The sequence below is a fragment of the Marmota marmota genome, unplaced genomic scaffold (assembly GCF_001458135.2).
Source record: "Marmota marmota marmota unplaced genomic scaffold, marMar, whole genome shotgun sequence".
Taxonomy (NCBI): domain Eukaryota; kingdom Metazoa; phylum Chordata; class Mammalia; order Rodentia; family Sciuridae; genus Marmota; species Marmota marmota.
Window position 1 is genome coordinate 12608305 of NW_026000082.1, and position 27789 is coordinate 12636093.

The following is a 27789-nucleotide window of genomic DNA, read 5'->3' on the forward strand; positions in this document are numbered from 1 at the left end:
AATACAGATATCCTGAGGTAGGTTGTTAGGGTAGCAGGGTAGCAGGACCACCTTGTACCTAGAGTCTCTTCCTGGTAGTAAAGAAGCCAGAGGCCTTTCTTTCTGCTGAGGAGTTTTCAGCATGTTTGGGATAGAAGGGCAACTGTGGCCATTTAATGTGAATGTATTCGTTTCAACAACACTGTATGCCAGTTATATGCCAAGCACCACATTAGACATTGAGTGTTCAAAAGTAATTAAGAAATGCAGTTGCTCCTAAGGAGCTGCTGGGAGAGTTAGAGATGCTAATATACATTCGTACAACTGTGTGCTGCGTGCCATGGTGGAAGCTTAGGAGTTCTTTATTCTAGGAAGCTTTCCTTGGCTTGCTTTGTTCTCCCATGGTCACATGGGTCTCTCTCCATCCCAGCACCTGTCACACTACAGTCCATTTGTCTTTTACTTAGTGGTCCCCTCTAGAGTGTGAGATCCTTGAGGGCAGGATCTGACATGATTAATTTGTTTTCCTGGTGCCTAGCATAGCATAGCTGGCTTCCAACAAGTATTTATTGAACAAATGCTATGGAAACATCAATGAGGGAGCTCTTTATTCTGTCTGGGGAATTGGGAAAGGAATGCCTCAGAGAAGGTAACAGATGAACTGTATCTTTGAAAGATGAATAGCAATTTTCCAGGTAGAGAAGGAGGGAAATGGCATTCTAGAGAGAGCATGTGCAAAGGCTTAAAGGCACAAGAGAGCATGACTTGTTGGGGAAGTAAAAACCACAAAGTGGTTGGAGCAGGTATCATTGTTGTACAGCAGAGTCAGGGGGCTGAGTGTGACCTCAGAGGTCATCCAGTACATCCCCCTGTCAGGCAATCAGCAGCTTTGATCGCCCACTGTGGGCAGAGCCCTGTCTTGGGGAGACCAGAGAACTGGAAGACCCAGCCCCTGCCCTCAAGGAGCTTTTTGTCTTGCCGGGGGAACCAAGGTCACAGCTGCACCAACTCCCGAAGAACCCTCTTTCCGAGCTGCCTGTCGTCAAGTGCAAGGTAGGGCAGTGCCACTCTGAGCCTGAGGGACTGGTGAGTGAGGGCCTGAACCTAGGCAGGTGCAGCCAATCTAGAAGGCTTTCTGGTCTTGGAAGGCTGCAAACTGTAAGCTGGGTGGGGCAAAGAGGAAACCTGGGTTAGTGGCAGACCAAGGAAATGGCATGTGCAGAACATGACTGAGTACGGAGCAAACAGAACTTTTTCTGAAGCAAACTGTTCATAAAGGGGAGACATGAGAAAGGAAATTGAACAAATGAGAAGGGTGAGCAGATGGCCTTGAGGATCCTTAACCTCGGCCAGTCCGAGCAAACAGTTGCTTAACAATTTTTAAAGATCAAAGGTGCACAGTGCCAGAAGCATTGAGCTTTTGGTAAAAAGATGTCTCCCAGTTCCACCATTCTGTAGTCCCATGATCTTAGTCACTTCTCTCTACTTACTTTTATTTGTAAAACAAGAATAACCCTCCTGAACTTAGAAAGTTTAAACAAGATAGCACTTTGTAAATTACAAAGCACTTTGCATGTGGCATTATTTCCAGAAAAGGAAATGACTTAGGAGGAGTTACTCCTGAGAAGTCTAATGCCCAAGTCTGCCAGTTACAGAGAAACAGAGTTAACAGAATGAGGAAATTGGATTTAGTGAGCACCTACTATGTGTCAGACACTGTTTTCAGTGTTTCACATACATTTTCTTTTTTAATCTTTAAAATTATGTTATAGAGTTGATATTATTAGCCCCATTTTGCAGATGAGAAAACTGGAGACTCATAGAAATTGAATAAATTGTCTAAGATCATAGCCAGGAAGTGGCAGAACCAGGATTCAAACTCCAGTCTTTATTTACATAAAAGCCCATGCTCTTTCAATTTTATCATGGGGTAAATAACTTTAAAGCTCTTACAATCAAAAAAGAAAAAAGCTCTGTAAATCAGTATTCTCAACCTGTCTTCTCCCTGTCCCTTTCTCAGGTAGTTCTGCCATCACTATGAGGACCTATCTTGGCCTTAGAGATCTGTCTTGACTAGAGTGGGAGGGTGGCAGGACTAGAATAAGATGGTCTCAAAGGTCTGTTAGTGGAGCATGGCATTCACAGAAAACCACAAATAAGCCAAAGATGACTTGAAAGGCAGTGGAATTGCTTTTTATCACATGTAGAATGTTCAGAGATGGAAGATACTTACACTGGTTAGGCTGATCTAGAATTCTCCAGATCCCATGTGGATGAAGTCCTATATTAAACACTATGCATGAATTATTTCATTTGGTTCCACATCAGCCCTATAAGGTAGGTCCTTTTATTTCCATTTGACAGATAAAGTCCCAGAAAAGTCAAGTGGCCAGCTTAAACTCACATAGCTGTGAGAAAATGAAACTAGGGTCTGTCCAAAGGAGGAAATGGAAGAATAACAAACATGATTATATCAGGACCAGTTGTGGAAAGCTAGATGTGTATCCTAGAGACAAAAAACAGAATGAAGGGAAGGAATTCACACATTATCTACAAATTTCAAAGAAAAAACTGGAGACTCATAGAAAGTGAATAACTTGTCCAAGATCATAGCCAGGAAGTGGCAGAACCAGAATTCTACCAGGATTGTCCTGTGTAGAACTCAGTTTTTGAGTCTAAGGCATAGAATCAGGGAATCACATAAGATATAAAGACACAACTTTCACATCAGTATAGGAAAGAATTTAAATCCACTGTCCACAAGGGGTTACTGGCTGAAGGGTTAGTGGGCTCACTATCTAGTGGTTAGCATTTGTGGCAGAGGGGAGTCTATATCCTGTGACTGGAAAGCAGGGATAAGGAAGACAGGGACTGAATTTAATGACTTGCACTTCCTTCCAATTCTGTTTAATCAGTTGGGAGGGTGCAGCATGTTACAAACTAATTGTGATTAGCATTCTGGAGACAAGTCACTAAAAGTCAAGGATTTAATGTTTTACAGATCTGATCCACTTAAGTTGACCCAACCTTGAATCGTGGAAGAGAAGAAAGTTTAGATCTCTGCCACCCTGCTTTACAGAGACAGAATAGAATGATGAAAATAGCGACAGCTCTGGACTTACTCAGACCTGGTATCAAACTTAGTTCAGCCACTTGCTACGTGATCCAGATCAAACAGTACATAAGTTCATGGAGTCTGTTTTCTCAACTGCAAAATATGATAAATCTTGTCTCAGCATAGTTTGAAGATTATGTGAGCTAATACCCATAAAGTAATAATATGACTGGTACTTTGTAGATAATAAATAGTAGCTCTTATGGATCTAATGATGATTTCTTTGGTCTATCTCCCCAGCGAGTGGCATTAAGCCTTGAAGATGATGGACTGCCCTGAGGATGGGACCACCCCTTCGTGCCTCATGGAGCTCGGTCCCATGCACTACTCTCTCTGGATGGTGTATGATTGGATGAATGGGTTTCTACATATGGTCTGTGTGAGTGAGCGTGTGGATGTGTAACTTTTTTTTTAATTTATGTTGCAGAAAAGGTAACCACAAAGTTATGATGAACTGCAAACATCCAAAGGATGTGAGAGTTTTTATATGTATAATGTTTTATACACTTTTTAACTCGTTGCACTACCCATGAGGAATTCATGGAATGGCTACTGCTGAGTGACTAACCTGCTGTACATAACCAAACAGGGGCCGATGGTACAGTACCTTACTCATCATTTAAATACTATATTTACAGAGGATGTTTGATTTGGGGGGATTTTTTGGGTTTGGGGGTTTTGGTTTTTTGTAAATACAATGATAATGCTTTGTGGCTATCCATCAACATAAGTAAAAAAGAACAAACACTTCAACTCCCTCCCCCATTTAGATTATTTATTAACATATTTCAAAAATGACATTAGTTCCATAAAACATTTAGAGAAGTGAAAGTATTTATTTTTGGTATGACTGGCCCACCACACAGACTCTGTGTGTGTGTTTATGTATGTGTGAGAGAGAAATCTGCAGAGAAGAGACACACCTCTAGTTACTGTTCAAATCATAAAAATAGATTTATTTTAAAATAGTCCACAAGAGGGGTATCTGTAGTTTTCAGAGAAACCTTTGGAAATTTGGCTCAGAAAACAGATACCAAGGTTTGTACAAATATGTGGTGTGAAGAGACAGATCTTTTTACCTCTGGCTATTCCTGAGACCCCAATAAACCAGGAAAAGCCTTTCAGCTCATCTGGGGCTTCTTGTCTGTGGCTAAGGTCAGTGTACAGATATTATACATAGTGCCAGAAGTATTCATGAGTTCAAGAAAGAACATGCCTAAACCTCAGCAAGTCCTTGTTAAGTTCAGCTCTTCGAGTAATGTCTTCAGTTTCCTTCAGGACACTGGGGTTGAATTCAGTAAGCTTCCTCTGAAGCACCCTGAAGGCTGCCATCCTAACTTATTTAGCTAAGTGGAGACATTTTCAGAACAGCCCATGTTTACTATAGAGACTCACTCAGGCACTGAACTCTGAGACATGCTGTGGGTGAAGATAACGGTGGTGGAATAGGTTTTGTTACATCTCTGTTTGTTCTTTCCCTTCACTTTCTACCATTTTCTTTAGGTGGGGAAAACAGTTTAAAGAAATTAATAGGTTTCTTACCATCATTTGAGCATAGAGATGAAACTAAATCTTGGCTTAAATCAGAAAAACTTGAAGTGGTTAAACCTGAAGTCATATTTGAGGGGAAGTGGCATACAAAATAGTACAACATATTGGCTATATATGTTCACACAGGGATTTGGTTTACTGGTTTGTAAATAAAAGGAAATACTCTGGTTATATGTATAGATCTTTTTTTCATTATGGACACCTCCTTCCTGCTCGCTTTTCCTGGGCCTTGGGGCAGGTGGAGAGAAGTACTGTTTTTTATCTGTGGGATCTACCATCAGAAACAATCCTACAGTCACAGAAGGAATTCAGTCTCATCCAAAGTATGGTCTTTCCTTCACTCTGCTGTTCCGCCACTTCACTCCCTCTCACAACCAGGGACACATACAACATGGAAGTGTTTGGCTTACGTGGGAGCAGAGGACATGTATCTAACCTTAACATACCTGGAACCTGACACTCTGAAGCAAATGTCTCCCCACTCCCACCCTCCAGACGCCCCCAACTCAGTGAAGCTTGGATGTCTCATGAACTTGATGCCCTTTAAAATCTCCAGGCAGACAATCTACAGTTCTATAATTCTGTTCCTAGGACTTTGCTCTACTAATGGTCTCCTAATCTTGTTTAAATTCTTAAACAACTGTTCCAGAGCTTGGACATTGTTTTACAACTTCCTCATGATGTACTTGTGTTGATGGTCCTGAGAAATTCAGCTATGAGAATAACCTACAAGAAATAAATGGAGAGTCCTGTGTTGGATCATGACATCTGAGGAGTCAAATCCACTCTCCTCCTATTTTTGGAGGCTTTTTGGGCCTTATTTTGAGGTGCAGTTACAATTCTGTTGCCTTTTGTTCCTGTGTATATTTATCTACAGCCAATAACAGATCACAGACTCATTGGATGATAGAGCTGAAGAAAACTTGCAGGTAATGCCAAAAGGGCAAAAATTTCATCAAGACAATATTTCCTTTATTTAAAGAAGCCAGCCTAGTCCTTTTCCTCCCTTTCCTTCTCCAGGAGACATCCTGAAGCTATCTAAACACCGTATCAAACATGCTTTCTATCTGTAGCTATCTTTCTAGTGGATTTACCAAGGCACTGGCAGAAATGGTCTTCTAGAAACAGGGAAAACAAAAACTTTATTTAATATTTATTCTTGATAGCATGATTATATATAAAACAGACTAAAATAACCTCAACTGGCAAAAAGAGAATAAGATGGGATTTAAATATATGGCAATAAGTACTACTGATCTCTTCAGTTATCTCTATGTGACTGCAGCATATTCATCCCCTAAAATCATTCACTAGTTGCCAACTGTATGCCAGGAACTGCAGATGTAAAGGTCAATCAAATATTTTCTGTCCTTGTGAAGCTCACAGCAGCAGCAGAGGGAGACATGTAGAAACAAAAAGGGAAGAGATTTCAATTTAGAGTACCATTAGGGACAAGGAGAGAGGGGTCATTCTACCTGAGGAGATGAAGAATGATGCATTCATAGGAGAAGTGACCTTAAGCTAAGTCTCAAAATTAAGAAGGAGCGTCCAGACTGCTTCTGGCAGAAGAAACTGCAAAGACACAGAGGCATGAATCAGCATGGAGACTTTAAGGAACTGCACGTAGTTCATTGTAACTGGAATAAAAGACTCACCATGACTTAGCAAGAAATGAGGCTGGATGGAGTCAGGTTCAACATAAGCACTTTATAAAATACTTATATTTAATTTCTGATTTAATTAAACATTTCTTGGTCATTATTGTGAACAAGGCACTAAGTACACCATGGAAAATGTAAGATGCATTGCCAGCACTTTGCAGACGTGACATTATTCAGCCTCAAGTTTCCAGTGGCCAAAGGGAAATGTTGACTGCATTTCATAAACTTGAATTAGAGGTTTCTTAATATGGTTGATGAAAACTAATATAAAGGCAATGTGATTTTCATGGAAGCATGCCATGTTGTCAAGAGCCTCTTAGAGGGGCTGGGGATGTGGCTCAAGCGGTAGCACACTCGCCTGGCATGCGTGCGGCCCGGGTTCGATCCTCAGCACCACATGCAAACAAAGGTGTTGTGTCCTCCAAGAACTAAGAAATAAATATTGGAAAATTCTCTCCCTCTCACTCTTAAAAAAAAAAAAAAAAAAGAGCCTCTTAGATTTTTCTCAACTGTGAGAAAACTAGAAGTTTTAAAGATGTGGAGTCTGGAAAGGAGATCCTAGTCACTGTACAGTCAGGCACTAGCGGGAATGGGGAGGGCCATTCGCATCCCACAGAAATACAATCCACACCAAAACTGGCCATGCGCTCGTCACAGAATATAAATGAGTTAGCAGTTAAAACATTTCAGAGAAAATTTCCTTTCCCATAAATGCATGAAGATAATATCAGAGTCTTCTCACACTATATTTTTAGGATATTGGGAAATTACAGGATATGAAGAATTTAGAAGGTGGAGGAATTATAGCTTCAAAATTTTCAATTAATATAAAAAAATCAGGAAGCTCTTCATTCAGGCTATGCACCATGTGCACAGTCAAGAATTGGCAGAAACCCTCTGCATTTGCAAACACTTTGTGCTATAAAAATAATTTTTAAAAAGCCACCTGTATAAATATATATATATATATATATTTAAAGACACAGTTTTGATACTTTTTTACAAAAATTACAAAAAAACAAATACCTGTACAAACCATGTGCTTTTAAAATAGCATTTTGTTCTATACTAATTGTCAATTTGAGGTAAAGTACTGGTTTGCAAACTCCATCATCTTTTATCTGAGTGGATTTTCCTTGTTTGTCTCCTTCCAATCCCCAAATTACTGTATTTGATGTAACAGTCGGGCATGTTAGAATGTTTGGTCACACCAACTGTTTCTGCTCTTTTTGTCTTACCATTTCGAGTTCTGTTAGCTTCTGTACTCCATGCCCTCTACAATCTGGTTTCTCTTCCAGAGACAGAGGGAGTGAAGGTGTGTGCTGCATCTCCCTAGCTGTACTGACATCATCTTGGTGAACTGAAAACCAAATGTAGACATTTGTAAAATCAATACAATGTTTCTAGAGAGAGATTAAATTCATTTTTAAAAATTGTCCATTGTGATGCTTTAATTGGGGCGGGTGGGGAAATGAACTATCAGTAATTGAGTCCCTATTATGTCTCAGGTATTCTACATAAATCATCTCAATCTTGGCAACAACCCTATAAGATAAATACTATCAGGACTACCCATCCCTATTTTATAAATGAGGAAATGGGTGAAGTAATTGCCCAAAGTCACACAGTTATTTTTCGTAGACCCAAAGAGCATGCGCACATGATTCTCTGCCTGGATTTTCTTTTTCTGCCTCTTTCTGACTAACTCCTATTTATCCCTGAGTACTCCACTTAGGTAATGCCTCCTCCAGGAAGCTTCCCTGTTTTCTTATTCTGTAACTCAACTCTGTGCTTCTATAATAATTTTTGCCTATTTGCATCCCAGTACTTCTGTCCTGACACTTAACTCCTATGTCATTGAGATTGCTTTCACCAAGTTGATCCAGGATCTCCTTCACTATAAATGTTGTAAATGCTTTCAGTTCTTAACTTCCTGGACCTGGAAGCCATATTTAACACAATTGACCACTCCTTATTGGCAAACTCTTAAACACCATACTCATGGTTTTTCCCAGACCTCTCTGGCCATATCTTAGTCTTCTTTACTTACCTCTTAAATTAAACCCACCCATTTTTCTATTTCTTTTGTCACTACCTGACTATGGGTCATCATTATCTTATATTACCACCCTCATAGAATACTTTAACGACTATATCCAAATTTCAACTTTCAGTTTTTCATTTTCCAATCTAACCTACAACATGGCAGCCAAAGTGATTTCTCTAAAAATACAATAGGTCATGTCACCACCATTACTTTCCACTTTCCTGATTAAAGCCCTTCAACTTCTTCCTTGGCATTAAAACCCAATATTCTTGGGTTAACCCAAACCCTTTAATAAGAGTAAGGGTCTCGCTGGGTGCAGTGGTACATGCCTGTAATCCTAGCGGCTCAGGAGGCTGAGACAGGAGGAACACGAGTTCAAAGCCAGCCTCAGCAAAGACAAAGTGCTAAGCAATTCAGTGAATAAATACAAAAATGGACTTGGGATGTGACTCAGTGGTCAAGCGCCTCTGTACTTCCTCTATTGATAACCCTTATTCCTACCTTATGCCTTCTTGTGTGCTCAACTGCATTCTCTGCAAGCTCTATAAAGATTTGTTCTTTCACATCATATCCTCAGCACATGACACGGTGTAGACAAATAATGCTGAATTCAGGCACTGCAGACATGCATGTCATGCTCTTTCAGCTATTCAATGTTATCTCATGTCCAAACACCTGGATTACTTTATAGGCTAACAAGGTCAAGTGTCCTTTAAATTTTTTAGTACTTTTGTTATTTGCCATGTCCATAGATGCCTAGATTTGCCCCTTAAGAGTTTTTATAATTTCATTGTAGGAAAATAACCATATGACAAATGGCCTAACTCTAACTATCACCTCAAGACTGTTACAATGGGGGCTGGGGTTGTGGCTCAGTGGCAGAGCACTTGCCTGGCATGTGTGAGGCACTGAGTTCCATCCTCAGCACCACAAATAAATAAATAAATAATAAAGGTATATCAATAATTAAAAAAATATTTTTTAAAAAAAGACTGATGATTCAAAGAACAAGCACATGTAAATGGGCTCAGCCTAGGAGCTGACATGTATTCAGTGCCAAATACCTAGTGGTTCCCCTCTCTTTTCATAAAATTCCCTTGTTACCACTCCTGTCCAGTGCTTTGTAATAAAAAATGCCTCATGATGGGCTGGGGATATAGCTCAGTTAGCAGAGTTCTTGTCTTGCATGCACAAGGCCCAGGGTTCAATCCCCAGCACCACAAACACACAAACACAAAAAGCCTCATGACTATAGCAATTTACAGTTGGCAAAATATTTTCTAACACATTCTTTCTTATCCTTATAATAGTGCTTCCAGGTACACAGTATTATTAGGTTCTTATTTTTTATACATTTATCATTTTGCTGTACTAGGGATCAAACCCAGAGCCTCCCACATGCTAGACCAAGCACTCTATCACTGAGCTACATTTCCAGTCCTATTATGCTCATTTTAAAGATAATGCAACTGAGTTTCAGAAAGTTGAACCTGTTCACCTATGGTTACAGTGACTCACTGTTAAGGAATTATTTTAACCTCAGTCTCCAGTGATTCCCTCAGCCTCTAAACCCACTCTACACTCTGCTACCAATGCTTCTTCAGGGAGAAAAGTGTAGTTTGGGAATAAGAATTTATTAAGAATTTACAGGATTTACAGAACACTATACAATTAGAGAGTCTCCAGGCCCAAATAACGATGTCATCTTAGCACCATCTCTAGAACCATTCTCTCTATAGCTGGAACTTGGATGGCTAAACCATGCTTCTATAATTAGGATTTTCATCGTCCTTGGCCTACACAAACCTTAGCTGAGCTAGAAAACTTTCGGATGTCAACAACTCTCACCGGAAAAGATAGCCTTCTGGGCGCTGGTCACCTACCTTGACCTACCTAGGGAGCTCTACAAAAAAGCAACTTCCAGATTCTCCATTGGAGATATGAGTTTGGGGTGGGTCCAGGAGTTTATATTTTTTTAAAGGCGCCAATGGAACATGATTCCAACATGCAGCCTGGGCTGAGAATCCCTGAGAAATCAGGTATACCGTTTAACTTCCCCTTAAGGTACCTATTCTAGAGACCAGTGAAGCAGGGAGAGAGAGAAAAATAAAAGGGGGAAGAACAGGAATTAGTCTAGGCGAGTTAGTTCCAGGTAATCTGCACTGTGGATTCGGGGAAGGCGTCACTGAGAACGTTTTCTTAACAGAAGTTTGAAGACAATTTACACACACATCATAGTGCACGGCTTTCTCCTGGGAAGTCGGTCATTTTGCTCATTTTACTGTTGAGATAACCTAGATCCAGAGACAGTAAGGAATCTTCTCCGACTCATGAGTCGGTGTCCTTTAAAATGGCGGGACCCAGGATCGAAGTCCCGGGCTCCCAGTCTTTAAATGAGGTCGCCAGTCCCTGAAGAAGAAGCACGACGACCGCCGGCAACTTCCACCTCATTTCCCAAAACACACAAAGAAGTTCTTCCACTTTCCCGCCCGGGGTGGAAAAGAGGGACAAGCTTTTCCCCACCTCCGGGGAGGAGGGACCTAGACACCGCGAGCACGCCCTTTTCTTGACGTCACTTCCGCGCGCCACCGTAAACGTCATTACCTGCCGCCGACCGCGGCATTGTGGTTCGCTTCTGAAGTTCGGTCTTAGTTCCATTTTGCTAGGCATGGAGAGTGACTTTTATCTACGTTACTACGTGGGTCACAAAGGCAAGTTCGGCCACGAGTTCTTGGAGTTTGAATTCCGACCCGACGGTAAGAGCGGCTTCTCGCGCGCCTGGAGTGGGGACTAGGCCTGGGGGCATCCCTGGGGTCCGGAATGGGCAGGGAACTAGAGGAAGGGACTGAGACCCGTGCAGACCCGGTCTGAAGGAACCCTCTTTCTCCGCTCTTAGGTTCTTTCTATCCGTGTGCAGCGGCTTCTGTTTAGTGCTAGTTGTGACCGGTTTGCTTACATTTGCTGTGTTCCACTCTAGGAATACAGCAACGAGGATAGACAAACTAATTCTCTCGCTGAACTTCTGTTTCAACGCTGGGAGAGGGATCACAAAATGATCCCAGACAGTGACGATTGATCCTGAAAAGGCAAAATGTTGAAATAATTGCTGGTTGAGCTGCTTTAAGATAGGGTAGCCTTTAGAGCGCTCTCTGAAGAGTGGATATTGGAACTGAGCCCTGGGTGTCAAGAAGGAGCTAGCCTCGTGAAGCTCAGGAGGAAGAGCACTTTACAGAGGGAGTAGCAAATGTCAAGGGCAAGAACAAGCCAGGCATGTTTCAGATAGCCAGTGTGATGGTTGAGCAATAGTTGAGCTCTGAGGACAATAGTAGGAGATTATGTCGGATAGGTTGGGGCCACACTATGTGTTTATAGACCATGGTAAAGAGTTTAGATTTCTAAATACAGCAGGACACAGTCGGAAATTTTGAAGCAAAGGAAAGATGTTATCTATTCCTGAAAATTTATTCTAGCTATTGGGTGCAGAATGGGCAAGAGTGGAAATGGTCACTAATGAGGAAGTGTTGGTTGGGACTAGGGTACCAATAGAAATTAATAGAAATGGAGAAGATTTAGGATAGCGTTGGGTGCAGAACCAATTAGGCTTGACTGATAATATTTGGAAGGCACACTGGTGGAGGAAAGAGGAGTCAAAGATGATAGAAAATTTGAACTAAATGAGGGTACAAAGATGAATCTGACAAGCTTCAACTGTGAGGGAGATAGATTTGTAAACAAACAGTGACAGAATGGTGTATTAGGTGTTGTGGCATAAAGAAGCAAAGGAAACTTTGGAAGCAAAGAGGAGGCACCTAATCTAACTTGAGGGTCAGAGAAAACTTCCTGCATACTATAACTTGAGTTGGAAGGATGTGCAGAATTGTGTAGGAGTTGTGTTTTGGACGATTCACAGCAAAGAGGCTGAAAGCTAAAAAGTGCTTGAGATGTTTCAGGCAGAAACAACGTGTTTGACACCAGCTGTGATTAAAGATTATGTAGGAGAGAGGTTACAAAGAAAGGCAGGGGTTCAGCTTAGTTGCTATAATAAGGAGTTTGGTTTTGTCAGGAAGGCAGAAGGAAACCATTGATGGTATCAAAGTATTAGATTAACCTAGCCATGTAGATCTGTTCCTGCATCACATTATCCATTGTAAGTAACATGAAATGAAACTTGAAGTAGAGAAAAAGTGAAAAGGCTTTTTATTTGGCTCTTCTTACCTGTGTCTTCCATAGTGGGGGAAATCATGTTTTCTGTTTTTTTTTCTATCTTCTCCTTCATCCCTGCCATATTCCCCAAACTAGCCTGTTCACTCTTCATATGCACAGAGGGCCTTGTGTACCAAATGTGTTCAATGATAAAAGCACATTCTTTTCATCACAGAAATATCAGATTGTCACATGGTTGTATGATAATACATATAAACAGCATCCTACAGTTTTCAATGTGCCTTCACATGTCCTCTGGCAGGTAAGTTATCAAATACAATCCTTATTTTCAGCTGAGAATATTAATCTGCAGAACTGTGCTTTGTCTGAGTCACAAAACAGTCTGCTTTTATTCTTTTACATAGGTAGTTGCCTTTTGCTTGAACTGTAGTTCAGTGTTATCTGAATTTTTGGCTGGGAGGCTAGTAACCTGAAGTGACAAACTGAAAAGGCTAGTAGTGTTGAAACTCCAAGGCATACATAGTAAATCTGACAGCCCCTTTGAAAAACAGGATACATTTTAGGCAACAGGTAATAGTCTCGGTCGACTAATAATGCTTTATTCATATGTTTTTACTGTATATTGCATTTATTTTCTCCCTATTACAGGTAAATTGAGGTATGCCAACAACAGTAATTACAAAAATGATGTCATGATCAGAAAAGAGGTATGAGCCTTTCATTTTCATTTCAGTCTATCTTTCTGCCTTATATTGGTTTTGCTCTTTCTAGGAATAGTATTTAAAGTTAAGGACTGGGGAAGTAGATCTATATCTGTCAACAGCTTCTAGATTATTTCTTTTTTATTTTATTTATGTATTTCAGTTTTTATTTTATAATTATGAATCAATTACTGATAGCTACTTGAAGCCTGGTATGCCTTGGTTGGATCCCTCAATCTGCTGCTTACTAACCTGTGTGACCTTGGATAAGTTTCCTGGCTGAACTTGATAAGTCTCTGTTTCTTCATATTCAGAAACAGGGATAATAAAATCATTGTCCCTTTCCAAGTACTGTCATAGAATTAAATATGTTATTCTTAAAGCAGTTGGTATATTCCTCGGCACATAGCCCTCAATGAAGAGAGCTATTTAATTTGCATCTGAAAGTGAAAAGGGAGCATAGAAAGCAATTAGCATCATTGAATACATGATAGATGCCATGCCTGGCACCAGGTGTTAAGATTATACATATGATCTTATTAACCCTGATTATAAGCCCATGTGATGGGAGGTATTATATCCTCTTTATAACAAAATGAAGGCCCAGATGGGGCCTGTTCACAGTCATCCTTGCTAGTAAGAGGTTAACAACTGGAATTCAGATCTGTGCATATATTATGCTTTGGATATGAGATGCTTGTCATACTCCCCTGACCCCAAAGAAATATCACGTAGTAATGCAGGAATGTTTAGAGGTGAAATGGTTTGATTTTGAGAGCTATAACCACATTGGTATAAATTAATCCATTTGGTGGACTTATAATTTGAATTACTAAGCAGTAATTATAGGCAGGTGTGTTGTGACTGGAGGAGGTAAGTCACTGAGGGCATGCTTTGGAAGGGTTTATCTTCTCTGTGGCCTCTTCCCCGATGCCCTTCCCTCTGCTTCCCCACCTCCCTGGTGGGCATCTTTCCTCTGCCAAGCCCTTCCCCCATGAAGTTTTGCCTCAACTAGGGCCCAGAGCAATGGGATTAGCTGACCACGTACTGAACCTCTGAAACCATGAGCCCAGATTAAACTTTTTCTCCCCTAACTAGTTCTTATCAAGTATTTTGGTAATGGTGACGAAAAACTGACTAACACAGCATGCCTTAGTACTGTTCCATGGACTCTCATTCTGTTATGATTTGTCACATTGTTTTTTATACCAAAAAAAAAATGAAAACTAGTGAATAAGATCTATGTTAACTCAACATGGAAAGACTTTGTCAAAGCTACTTTTTCCTTTTACCACTTTGTTACATTTGAAAATATCTTAACAGTCAATGTATTTTTAAAAATTTTTTTTTAGTTGTATATGGACTCAGTGCCTTTATTTGTTTTTATGTAGTGCTAGGATTGAACCCAGTGCCTCACACTTGCAAGGCAAGTGCTCAACCACTGAGCTACAACTCCAGCCCACAGTCAATGTATTGTAATAACTATTTAATGAGCAATTGATTTTACACTTTTCCATACTTGTCAGCATCCTTACATTTTTTTTCAACATGGGCTAGCATACAAAGTGTTTTTAGTTTGTTTTGTTTTTTGGGGGGTACTGAGGATTGAACCCAGGGTACCTTACCACTGAGCTATATTCCCAACCTTTTTGCTTTTTATTTTGAGACAGGATCTCACTCAGTTTTCCAGGCTAATACACTACCATGCTCAACTGCACAGAAATAGGTCTTCAGGAGCTGTTGTTTTTATCTTCTCTGAGTCAGAGTACTCCATAAAAATACAACCTAAGTTCTGTTTTTTAACCTGCTTTCAGGCCTATGTACATAAAAGTGTGATGGAGGAATTGAAGAGAATAATTGATGACAGTGAAATTACCAAAGAAGATGATGCTTTGTGGCCTCCTCCTGACCGAGTAGGCCGGCAGGTGTGTATTTTATTGACTGTCCTTGTAATACAGAATTCTTACAAAAAAGATGACATTTACTGCTCTGCTTAATGTGTGCATGCATATGTGCATATTACTGAGCCTTGCATGAAACAGATAACTAGCATTTTGTCTAAGGAAACATTAATTCCAGAGAGAGGACCAGAGACAGCAAGTGGTGTTGCAGGCTACCCAGAGCCCAGCCCTGAATTGCTTCTTGTGATCTTCCCTCTTAGACCTTTGCTCTCTATCTCATATATTGAGTAACTTCTCTGGACAAAGCATTGTGGGGATATAGAGATAAATAAAAAATAGTTATTTCACAACCTAATGGAAGGAAATCATGCAAGTGACTATATGTATTTAAATTCATGACACATATGTGTGTGTGTGTATAAAATTCTAAAGATTGTTTTGGGAATTAAAAAAATAAGAGCCATTGTCTTATTTAACTGAATTAACCAAAAAGATATTTCTCCTTGACTGCAGCCATCATAATCCAGATTTCTAATTGATTTCCTTGATTTTCCTCATCTTGTACAGCCCACATTTCCATCCTAAAATCTTGTGATCTTTAAAAATGTAAATTTGTTTGTGTATTCCACTGATTTTTATGATGCTCTACAAGTGAACTATTATCCCTAGCCCCTGAGAATACTGTTATCCTACTTTTAGGAATTTTCCTAGGGAAATTTTCACATACCTGCAAGGAAATACATAGAAGAATTTTGTCACATTGTTTTTTATACCAAAAAAATTTTTAAAAACTAGTGAATAAGATCTGTGTTAACTCAACATGGAAAAATCTAAAAAGCAATATTGAATGGAAAAAGTAAAAAGATACATGTAGTATGACCACATAAAATAGATTTAAAACATACTACCAAATCTAAAATCACAAGTAGAAAGAATACACTCCAGCTTTAGGGGACAGAGGAAGGAGAAAGAATGGGAGATGGCACTAGATATGGTGGTGCATGCCTGTAATCCCAGCACCTGGTGGAGGCTGAGGCAGGAACAGCATAAGCTCAAGGCCAGCCTCCACAACTTAGACCTAAAATAAATAATTTTTTTTTTTTTTTTCTTCAAAAAATAAAAAGGACTGGGATGTAACTCAGTGTCAAGGCACCCTTGGGTTCAATCCCTAGTACCAAAAGAAGAAAAAGCATGGAAGATAGATTTTTTAATATTTATTTTTTTAAAAAGAAGGTGGGGAAAAAAAGGTCTCACTGGAAGAATATAAGTTCTTCAAAGACAGAGTTATGTGTTTGGTTTGGTTTTATTAATCTGTCCTAAGTACTAAGAACAATACGTGGCAAAGAGGAGGCAATCATATAGATAGTTTGAAGGTTTATGGTATTTGTGTCACTGTTTACAAATTGAAACCCAAGGTCATACAGCTAGTAAGTAGCAAAGCTGAGATCAAACCCAAGATCTAGGATAATTTTCCTTGTTCCATGTTGCCCAGAAAGGTTGGATACCATATCTATCCACGTCACTTCACAAAGTGGTATGTAAATTTAAATCTCACATGATTGTCCTTGAAGACACTACTCTCTCTAGGCAGATGAGTTTCTCAAGGGCTTATCTAGTATCATCTCTGTTTCCATCACAGTTTAATGCTTAAAATAAGGTACTTTTTCTATGTAGCCATCTATAGTAGAGTTTGAGTGATTTGGAAGTAGTGAGCCCCTTCCTTGTACTTGATGAACATTTCAGCCTCGCCCAACTTAGATTTTTTTAAATGTTTCTAGGAGCTTGAAATCGTCATTGGAGATGAACACATTTCTTTCACAACATCAAAAATTGGTTCCCTTATTGATGTTAATCAATCTAAGTAAGTATGTATGATCCTTTTATCCACTATGTCTATCTTGGAGTAGATTAATAAGAAACTTGAACCAAATTGGGACCATTATGGGAAGATCTGGTGCAATTGCAAGACAGAACCGGGCAGCTTTGTCCCCTTCATTAGAAAGGGACTCCACATTATAGTCATTTCACAGTATCCCCAGGGGATTGGTGCCAGGACCCACTGTAGACACCAAAACTGTGGTTGATTAAGTCTCATATAAAATGGTTTAACACATTCATATAGCTTATGTACATCTTCATGTATACTTTAAATCATCTCTAGGTTATTTATAATACTTAATACAGGGTTGGGGTTGTGGCTCAGTGGTAGAGCGCTTGTCTAGCATATGTGAGGCACTAGGTTCAAGCCTCAGCACCACATAAAAATAAATAAATAAATGAATAAAGGTCTATCAACAACTAAAAAAATATATTAAAAAAAATACCTAATACAGGATAAATGCTATGTAAATAGTTGTTATACTGTATTGTTTAAGGAATAATGAGAAAAAAAATCTGCTATTATAGGCCTAAATACATTTTGATCCATGTGTGGTTTGGACCCATGAATGATAAAGATCCTCTGCAGATTTGGGCCAGCTGTATTTTTAAAGGCTACTTCTGTTACTTTTCTTGTTTCAGTCATTGATACTAAAACTTTCTCAGTCTCTCTCTCTCTCTCTCTCACAATCACACACATATACACAGAGAGAATAATGCATCAAAGCAGCCAGAATAGAAAATTAAGTATGCATGAAGAAGTTCTTGAAATAAACTGTACCATATCCGAGTCTGAGAAGCTTTCTCAGTCACTGTTGACCATTCAACCCAGCACCTCTTTAAGTGTTGGTTAAATTTGAAATCTCTTAATATCTAAATTTAAAAATTCATATTGTCAGTGGGGCAAATTACAATGTTGCAATACAAATCTATATGCTTTAAAGGGTCTAGAATCCAACAACCTGTTTGACTCCTGTGTTTTAAGGATTTGGAATTAGTTATGGATCACTGTTAGTAAATGTTGGGTTTAATTGTCTTCCTTCAGTATTTTTGTTCTTAGATATTGATGCCTAGTAATATTCAGCCTCTTGGTTCTGCTTAGTACCACTTTAAAAAGGGGAGAGGAGGTTGTTTCTAATTCTGAAAGCAATACATGTTCATTGTAGAAAGCACAGGAAATATATAAAAAATAGAAAAGAAGGGAAAAAATTTCCCATAATCTTAGCCATTGTTAATATCTTGAAATGTATCTTTTTAGTCTTTTGCTGTGTGTGTACATTAAAAAATACAGTTTTTGAAAAGCATAAAAAATATTGAAATGTTATATTAATCATGATTTGGGGGTGGGAGAGGTACTGGGGATTGAACTCAGGGGTACTCGACCACTGAGCCACATCCCCAGCCCTATTTTGTATTTTATTTAGAGACAGGGTCTCACTGAGTTGCTTAGCGCCTCGCTTTTGCTGAGACTGGCTTTGAACTCACAGTCCTTCTTCCTCAGCTTCCTGAGCCACTGAAGTAAGGAAATATCAAGCCGGGTGTGGTGACACATGCCTATAATCCTAGCAGCTCAGGAGAGTGAGGCAGGAGGATCATAAGTTCAAAGCCAGCCTCAGCAAAATTGAGTCACTAAACAATTCAGTGGGACCCTGTCTCTAAATAAAATACAAAATAGGCTGGAGGTGTGCCTTAGTGGTTGAGTGCCCCTGGGTTCAATCCCTGGTACCCCTCTCCCCCAAAAAACAACATATTTAAATGCCCTCATAATATTTCATTTTAATATTTGTAATATTTCTTTATGGGTTTTAGGCTGTTCAAAGGTTTAATGCTTCACAAGAAGCATTTTGGTAGATAAATAATCAGGTTATTAATTGGGTTATGTTTTGGAGGGATTTTTTTGCCAGGTTTTCTCAGCATTTTAATTTTTTTCCCCTCTTACATTTTAGGGATCCAGAAGGCTTACGAGTATTTTATTATCTTGTCCAGGACCTGAAGTGCTTGGTCTTCAGTCTTATTGGATTACACTTCAAAATTAAACCAATTTAAATGAAATATTAGTATGGACCTGAGGGGGGTGGAAGTAGTTGTTTTTAATTACCACTATCAGGAGATTTTTGTGTATATCAAGGCAGTATTTTTTTTATAAACTGTAAATGATTGTCTTTAATAAATATGTGATAAAATCCAATTTTTTATTTTATTAAAAACCTGAACATATGAGCATTCCTCGGTTACTTTGTTAAACACCAACATTGTGTGGAAGTATTACCAAAATATCTACCAATTCTCTGGAAACTACCATTTACAGGAAACAAGTAAATGGAGAAAAAAAGTTTAAAAACAGAGTAAGAATCCAGTTAATAATATTCAGAGGAAAAGAAATTCTTGAACAAATGATCTGGCTTCTTAAATAAGTTGCAAGAGCTGGGCACCATGGCGCACGATTATAATCCCAGCGGTTTGAGAGGCTGAGGCAGGAGGATTGTGAGTTCAAAGCCAGCCTAAGCAATGGCAAGGTGCTAAGCAACTCAGTGAGACCCTGTTCAAAGATTTTAGGGATCCAGAAGGCTTACGATAAAATAATACAATAAGGTATTTAAATAAAATACAGAAAGGTCTGGGAATATGGCTCAGTGGTGGAGTGCCCCTGAGTTCAATTCCTGGTACCGAGAAAAATAATAAATTACAAGAAAAACAAGTCATGGAACAGAAAAGCATAAAGGAGATTTAAAAAGACACATTGATTGCTGGGTGTAGTTTAGTGGTAGAGTGCTTGCCTAATATCCCTAAGGACCTGGATTCATTACCTAGCACTACCAAAACAAAAAACCCCACAGTCCATGCAATGTATGGATTATTTGGATCATGACCCAAATTGACATTAATCAGGAAATTTGAACATTGGTATTTGAAGACAATAATGAAATAGTGTTAATTTTTTAGGTATGAAATTGTGGTTGGGGCTGGGTTCAGTGGCACACACCTGAAATCCCAGCAGCTTGGGAGACTGAAGCAGGAGAATCGTGGGTTCAAAGCCAGCCTCAGCAAAAGCAAGGCACTAAGCAACTCTGAGACCCAGTCTCAAAATAAAATACAAAATAGGGCTGCGGATGTGGCTCAGTGGTTGAGTGCCTGAGTTCAATCCCTGGTACCAAAATAAAAAATTGTGGTTAGAGTTTTTTTAAAATATCTTTTATAGACACATCTATATTTCAATGTAGGGGTAAATACCTTGTTTTTTTGAAAACACATTTTTTTAAAATTTTTTATTCTAATTTGTTATATATGACAGCAGAATGCATTATAATTCATATTACACATATGGAGCACAATTTTTCATATCTCTGGTTGTATACAAAGTGTATTCACACCATTCGTGTCTTCATACATGTATTTAAGGTAATCATATCCATCTCATTCCACCATCTTTTTCTACCCCCATTCTCCCTCCCTTCCCCTCTCATCCCTTTCCCCTATCTAGAGTTTATCTAATCCTCCCATCCTCCCCCTCCAAACCCCACTATGAATCAGCCTCCTTATATCAGAGAAAACATTCGGGATTTGTTTTTTTGGGATTGGCTTACTTCAATTTAGCATTATATTCCCCAACTCCATTTACCTGCAAATGCCATGATTTTATTCTCTTTTATTATTGAGTAATATTCCATTGTGAATATATACCACATTTTCTTTATTCATTCATCTACTGAAGGGCATCTAAGTTGGTTCCACAGTTTAGCTATTGTGAATTGTGCTGCAATAAACATTGATGTGGCTGTGTCCCTGTTTTTAAGTCCTTTGGGTGTAGACCAAGGAGTGGGATAGCTGGGTCAAAAGGTGGTTTTATTCCCAGTTTTCCAAGGAATCTCCATACTGTTTTCCATATTGGCTGCACCATTTTACAGTCCCACGTGTATGTATGTATGAGTGTGCCTTTTTCCCCTCATCCTCACCAACACTTACTGTTGTTTGTATTCTTAATAGCTGCCATTCTGACTGGAGTGAAATGAAATCTTAGAGTTAGTTTTGATTTGCATTTCTCTAATTGCTAGAGATGTTGAACATTTTTTCACATATTTGTTGATTGATTGTATATCACCTTCTGACAAATGTCTATTCACTTCCTTGGCCCATTCATTGATTGGGTTATTTATGGGGTTTTTTTGTTGTTGTTATTCGTTTGTTTGGTGTTTAGCTTTTTGAGTTCTTTATATACCCTAGAGATTAGTGCTCTATCTGATGTGCAAGTGGTAAAGATTTGCACCTAAGCTGTAGGCCCTCTATTCACTTTACTGATTGTTTCTTTTGCTGAGAAGAAGCTTTTTAGTTTGAATCCATCCATTTATTCTTTATTTTAATTCTTGCGCTATAGGAATCGTATTAAGGAAATAGAGGCCTAATCCGATATGATGGAGATTTGGGCCTAATTTTTCTTCTATTAGATGCAGGGTCTCTGGTTTAATTCCTAGACCTTAATCACTTTGAGTTTTACGCATGGTGAGGGATAGAGGTTTAATTTCATTTTGTTACATATGGATTTCCAGTTTTCCCAGCACCATTTGTTGAAGAGGCTATCTTTTCTCGAATGTACATTTTTGACGCCTTTGCCTAATCTAAGATAATTGTAATTATGTGGGTTAGTCTCTGTGTCCTCTATTCTTTTTTTTATTTTTTTTTTTAGTTGTAGATGAACACAATATATTTTATTTATTTTTATGTGGTGCTGAGGATAGAACTCAGTGCCTCACATGTGTAGGCAAGTGCTCTACCACTGAGCCACAGCCCCAGCTCCTCTGTGTCCTCTGTTCTGTACCATTGGCCGACCAGTCTATTTTGGTGCCAATACCATGCTGTTTTTGTTACTATTGCTCTGTAGTATGTAGTTTAAGTTCTGGTATAGTGATGCCACCTGCTTCACTCTTATTTGCTAAGGCTTGCTTTAGCTACTCTGGGTCTCTTATTTTTCCAGATTAATTTCATGACTGCTTTTTCTATTTCTATGAGGAATGTCATTGGGATTTTGATTGGAATCACATTAAATGTGTATAGTGCTTTTGGTAGTATGGACATTTTGACAATATTAATTCTGCCTATCCAAGAACAAGGGAGATATCTCCATCTTCTAAGGTCTTCTTTAATTTCTTTCTTTATTGTTTCGTAGTTTTTATTTTTTTTTTATTTTTTTTTTTATTTTTTTTCTGTGGTGCTGGGGATTGAACCCAGGGCCTTGTGCATGCAAGGCAAGCACTCTACCAACTGAGCTATATCCCCAGCCCTATTGTTTCGTAGTTTTTTTTAGTAGAGATCTTCCACCTCTTTCATTAGGTTGATTCCCAAGAACTTTATTTTTAAAGGCTATTGTAAATGGATTAGTTTTCCTAGTTTCCCTTTCAGAGGATGATTATGGGTGTTGATTTTGCATCCTGCTACTTTGCTGAATTCATTTACTAGTTCTAGAAGTTTTCTGGTGGAATTTTTTGGATCTTTTGGTATAGAAACATATTGTCAGCAAATAATGCTAATTTGAGTTCTTCTTTTCCTATCTGTATCCCTTTAATTTCTTTCATCTGTCTAATTGCTCTGGACAGTGTTTCAAGAACTATGTTAAATAGAAGTGATGAAAGAAGGCATCCCTGTCTTGTTGCAGTTTTTAGAGGGAATGCTATCAATTTTTCTCCATTTAGAATGATGTTGGCCTGGGGCTTAGTATAGATAGCCTTTATGATGTTGAAATATGTTCTTGTTATCCCAGTATCTCTATGTTCATTAGATATTGGTCCGAAGTTTTCTTTCTTTGATATGTCTTTGCCTGGTTTTGGAATCAGGGTGATATTAGCCTCATAGAATGAGTTTGGAAGTGCTCCCTCTTTTTCTATTTCCTGAAATAAATTGAAGAGTATTGGTATTAGTTCCTCTTTAAAGGTCTTGTAGTAGAACTCAGCTGTGTATCCATCCAGTCCTGGGCTTTTCTTGGTTGGTAGGCCTCTGATGGTGTCTTCTATTTCATCACTTGAAATTAATCTGTTTAAATTATGTATATCATCCTGATTCAATTTTGGCAAACCATATGACTAGAAATTTGAGGATGCCTTTGATACTCTATTTTATTGGAGTACAAGTTTACAAAATAACTTCTAATTATCTTCTGTATTTCTGTAGTGTCTTGTGGTATTTCCTTTTTCACCACATATGTTAGTAAAATTTTGAGTTTTCTCTCTCCTCTTCATTAGCATGGCTAAGTGTTTGTCAATTTTATTTATTTTTTCAAAGAACCAACTTTTTGTTTTGTCAATTTTCAGTTGTTTCTTTTGTTTCAATTTCATTGATTTCAGCTCTGATTTTAAATATTTCCTGTCTTCTACTGCTTTGGGTGTTGATTTGTTCTTCTTTTTCTAGGGCTTTGAGATGTAATGTTAAGTCATTTATTTGTTGACTTTTTCTTCTTTTAAGGAAGGAACTCCATGCAATGAACTTTCCTCTTAGAACTGCCTTTACAGTGTTCCACAGATTTCAATATATTGTATCTGTGTTCTTATCACCTCTAAAATTTTTTTAATCTCCTCCTTGATGTCCTCTGCAACCCATTGTTCATTTAGTAATATATTATTTAGTCTCCAGGTGTTAGAGTAGCTTTTATTTTTTATTTTATCATTGATTTCTAATTTCATTCCATTATGATCTGATGGAATGTAGGGTAGTATCTCTACTTTTGCTAAGAGTTGCTTTGTGGCATAATATATGGTCTATTTTAGAGAAGGATCCATGTGCTGCTGAGAAGAAAATGTATTCGTTCATTGAAGGATGAAATATTCTATATATATTAAGTCTAAGTTATTGATTGTATCATTGAGTTCTATAATTTCTTTTAGTTCAGCTTTTGTTTGGAAGATCTATCCAGTGGTGAAAGAGGTGCGTTAAAGTCACCCAGAATTATTATGTTGTGATCTATTGACTCTTGAACTTCAGAAGAGTTTGTTTGATGAACATAGATGCTCCATTGTTTGGGGCATATAAATTCATTATTGTTATGTCTTGTTGATGAATGTTTCCCTTAAGCAGTAAGAAATAGCCTTTATTATCCCTTCTGATTAACTTTGGCTTAAAGTCTACTTTATTTCATATGAGGATGAAAACTCCTGCTTGCTTCTGCAGTCCATGTGAGTGGTATGATTTTTCCCAGTCTTTCACCTTCAGTCTGTGGATGTCTTTTCCTATGAGTCTCTTGAAGGCAGCATATTGTGAGGTCTTTTTTTTTTTTTTTTAAATCCAATCTGCCAGTCTATGTCTTTTGATTGGTGAGTTTAGGCCATTAACATTCAAGGTTATTATTGAGACATGATTTGTATTCCCAGCCATTTTTGTTTATTTTTGGCATTGACTTGGTTTCTCCTTTGATTAGTTTTTCCTTTAGTGTAGTTTCTCCATTTGCTGATTTTCATTGTTGTTTTTCAATTCCTCTTCATGGAATATTTTGCCGAAGAAGTTTTATAGTGCAGGCTTTCGAGTTGTAAATTCTTTTAACTTTTGTTTAACATGAAGATTTTTATTTCATCATCAAATCTAAAGCTTAATTTTGCTTGATATAAGGTTCTTGGTTGGCATCCATTTTCTTTCAGAACTTGATATATGTTGTTCCAGGATCTTCTAGCTTTCAGGATCTGGGTTGAAAAATCTGCACATAATCTAATTGGTTTCCCCCATATGTAATCTGATTCCTTTCTCTCATGGCGTTTAATATTCTCTCCTTATTCTGTATGTTTTGGCATTTTCATTATATATTCCTTGGTGTGGATCTGTTGTGATTTTATAAATTTGGCATCCTGTAAGCCTCTTGAATTTGGTTTTCCAATTCATTCTTCAAGTTTGGAAATTTTTCTGATATTATTTCATTGAATGGATGGCTCATTCCTTTGGTTTGGAACTCTATGCCTTCCTCTATCCCTATATCTCTTTAATTTGGTCTTTTCATGCTATCCAATATTTCTTGAATGTTCTGCTCATGGTTTCTTACCATTTTCACTATGTGGTCTACTTCTTTTCAAGATTATTTTTTGTCTTCATTGTCTTCATTCATCTGTCATTCAGGTCTTGTCTTCCAAGTGCTCTGATCTGTTGGTAACGTTTCTGGTTGAACTTTTAATTTGGTTTATTGTTTCTTTTATTTCAAGGATTTCTGTTTGGTTTTTTTAAGAACCTCTATCTCCCTATTGAAGTTATCTTTTGCTTCCTGTATTTGTTTATGTAGCTCTTTGTCAAAATGATCTTTTGCTGCCTGTATTTGGTCTCTTATATCATCCTTTAATTCACAGAACATTTTAATTATGTACACCCTGAGCTCCTTCTCTGTCATTTCTTCTGCTGTGCTTGCCATGGATTCTAATAATGTGGTATCTTGATTTGTTTGGGGTACTTTCTTCCATTGTCTTTTCATATTGCTTGTGTGTCTTCCCTTCTAGCATTGCGGATCTGAGGAGTTACCATTTTTACCCTATAGGCTTATAGTGCCCCTATAGGGTTCCAATACCTCTCCTTTGAGGTGTAGGACAATATTAACAGATCCCAGTATAAACAATATATACACCCTACAAACAAATATTTGCTATTAAGACATTTACAGTTTGGTCACAATATTCAGAAATGGTGAATTCAATTATTATCTACAGTATACTCAGCAGGTTTGTATAAGAGTTTATAGTTTCTGATGGTGGACAAAAACCGGGGGTGAGGAGTAGGAAGATATGCTGAAGAGGTAGGAGGTGAGGATACAGAGTTGTTATGTCTTAGGAAGTGTGAAAGAGAAATCTAAAGAGGAAGATTAGTAGCAGGAGAAGTGAGAGGAAGTAATTTGGGGTAGACAAGTGGGAAGACAATAGAGTACATAAAACAAACAGATGTATTAAGAAAAATAAAAATACTATTTTAAAAAGTAAATATTTGTGGAAAAAGAAAAAAAAAAGAATATACAACACAACTGTAATACACTATTCAGATGTGCCAGTCCTCAAAATCCTGTACTTGGTTTCACATATGTTGGGGATGTGAGGGTGGGAGAATAGAGAGGGAGAAGGAAAAAAAAATCTTGAAGGAAGAAACAGGGATTGTTTTGGTTGGAGATCAGTATCTTTCCTGCTTCCCTTCTCATCCAATAGGTGGGGTCATCTGTTGTTAGCTTGTATCTAGGCCCTCAGGATGGTGAAGGTAATCAGGGTAGGAGGGTTGGTACTGGTTGGAGTGCACCTGGAAGTAGGGTATGGGACCTGCCAATCCCCGAAGGGAAACCACACCATGATCTTATTTTTTCATCTTGCCCGAAGACCTCCCAGTTCCTGGTATCTGTGTTAGTCTCTAAACCATCACACTACACTCACCCTCTCCCTTACTACTTCCTAAATGAGGGACATTTCTCTCTCCTCTCCAGGGCTCTCAAGTGTGGTGCTTTGGGTGCACTGTGCACCTGCCCCACTGAGAGCTGTTTTGTGTTGGTCACTCACTGTGCCAGGTTAGCAGCTGCTGGGGAGAGGGGGGGAGTTAGAAACTGGATACCTGGCCAGCAGGAGTTCCAAACTGGGAGTTGCTCCACTAAAGATGGTGATGAAGGTGACCCAAGATGGAGGCACCTGCTTTCAGCGATGGGCTGTCGGGTCTGGTGGGGGAACTGGGTGATGGCGTTGGATGATGAGTTCAGAGACGAGCTCTGTGGCGTGCAGTGTGTGGCTGTCAACTGACTTCAGAGCCTGTGTGAAGTTCTCGGGTGCAGACAGGCTACTGCGTGTAGGGGACTATCTGCTGCTGCAGAGTCCCAAGATGGAGGCGACCCGAGGAGCCCCACATTGGTAGATGGGGGTCCACATGGGAGTGGTGGCCAGAGTTCCTATGTGTGGGAAGCTGCTGGATGTCCTGCGTGGGAGCTGCGTCTGGGATTTCTGCTCAGGTGGGTGGCCGGAAGTTCTGCACTGGTGCTGTTGCCAGTGGTCCTGCTCGCGAACCCGGTAGTCCTGCGTGGGCCAGTAGTTGGGAGACCTGCTCTGATACCGAGGCCTGGAGCCCTGGTCAGGCACAGTGACCATGATTCCTGCACGGGAGCAGGCATATGGCTCACAGAGAAGCAGTATTCTCATTTTGAGTCCCAGGTCACGGAGTGACACAGAATGCTGTCTCCCTCTGCCCACCATCTTGGATCCCCATGTTTAACACATTGTAAGGGATAAAATGCCTGGCCTCAGAAAAATTTCCCAATTTAAAATCCATTGTAAAATTAAAAACCAGCAGCCATTAAGAACTGAGACCAGGTGGTACAGATAGTGTGGGAATTTTTGTTCAGGTAGGTAAATGTGCTTAGAACTTTTTTCTCCCCTGCTAAACTGCATGGCTTTTTTAGGTAAAACTGCTGGCAGGAAGTAGGCCTTGATAAGCCTCATCTGACTCATGGGAAGTGATTATCCTAACTAAATTCATACCCCTGAAATGTCTAGATTGGGAGAGGGGCCTGTTACAGAGCTGGGGTCTTCTAGGAAACTGAGGCAGCGCAAATACCCCCTTTTCAAGCCTTTATTTTGCTGATCAAGTCAGAAAGATTTCAGACATGTCTCTCAGAATAACAAGGATGAATTTATTGAAGGGAAAGGAGACACTCAAAGGAGAGAGTTGGTCCTCTCAGAAAGAAGGAGACAATATGCCTCCTTTGCATTCCAGTTTTATTTAGGGTCTCAGGGAATTTTCCAGAGAGCTCCACCCAGGTTTACCTCTTGACCTTTGAATTGACAGCAGGGTGACATCAGACTTTCAAGTACCT

The 27789-nt window shown here is 39.0% G+C and overlaps 2 protein-coding genes across 9 annotated transcripts in view; both read left to right on the forward strand.

Annotated features, from left to right (window-relative positions):
• Positions 1-4816, forward strand: part of Lrp8 (LDL receptor related protein 8) — a 76009-nt gene extending 71193 nt beyond the window's left edge. For 7 of the 8 annotated variants that reach the window (XM_048815349.1, XM_048815351.1, XM_048815352.1 and 4 more), the window contains 2 exons: positions 856-1032; positions 3335-4816. In XM_048815349.1, the coding sequence (XP_048671306.1) occupies positions 856-1032; positions 3335-3373 (216 nt within the window). In that variant the 3' untranslated portion in view covers positions 3374-4816. The remainder of the gene's footprint in view (positions 1-855; positions 1033-3334) is intronic. The other variant, XM_048815350.1, reaches the window with a different exon arrangement.
• Positions 4817-10930: 6114 nt separating this feature from the next.
• Magoh (mago homolog, exon junction complex subunit) lies at positions 10931-19214 on the forward strand. The gene is made up of 5 exons (XM_015484976.2): positions 10931-11109; positions 13166-13224; positions 15033-15143; positions 16898-16980; positions 18944-19214. The coding sequence occupies exons 1-5, from the start codon at positions 11022-11024 to the stop codon at positions 19041-19043; spliced, it is 441 nt and encodes a 146-aa protein (XP_015340462.1). The 5' UTR covers positions 10931-11021; the 3' UTR covers positions 19044-19214.
• The last annotated feature ends 8575 nt before the right edge of the window (positions 19215-27789 follow it).

Coding starts and splice junctions, on each gene's coding strand:
- Magoh (XM_015484976.2), top strand. CDS start 11,022: ATGGAGAGTGACTTTTATCTACGTTACTACGTGGGTCACAAAGGCAAG. Junction 15,144..16,897: donor CTGACCGAGTAGGCCGGCAG/GTGTGTATTTTA, acceptor AAATGTTTCTAG/GAGCTTGAAATCGTCATTGG. Junction 16,981..18,943: donor ATTGATGTTAATCAATCTAA/GTAAGTATGTAT, acceptor CTTACATTTTAG/GGATCCAGAAGGCTTACGAG.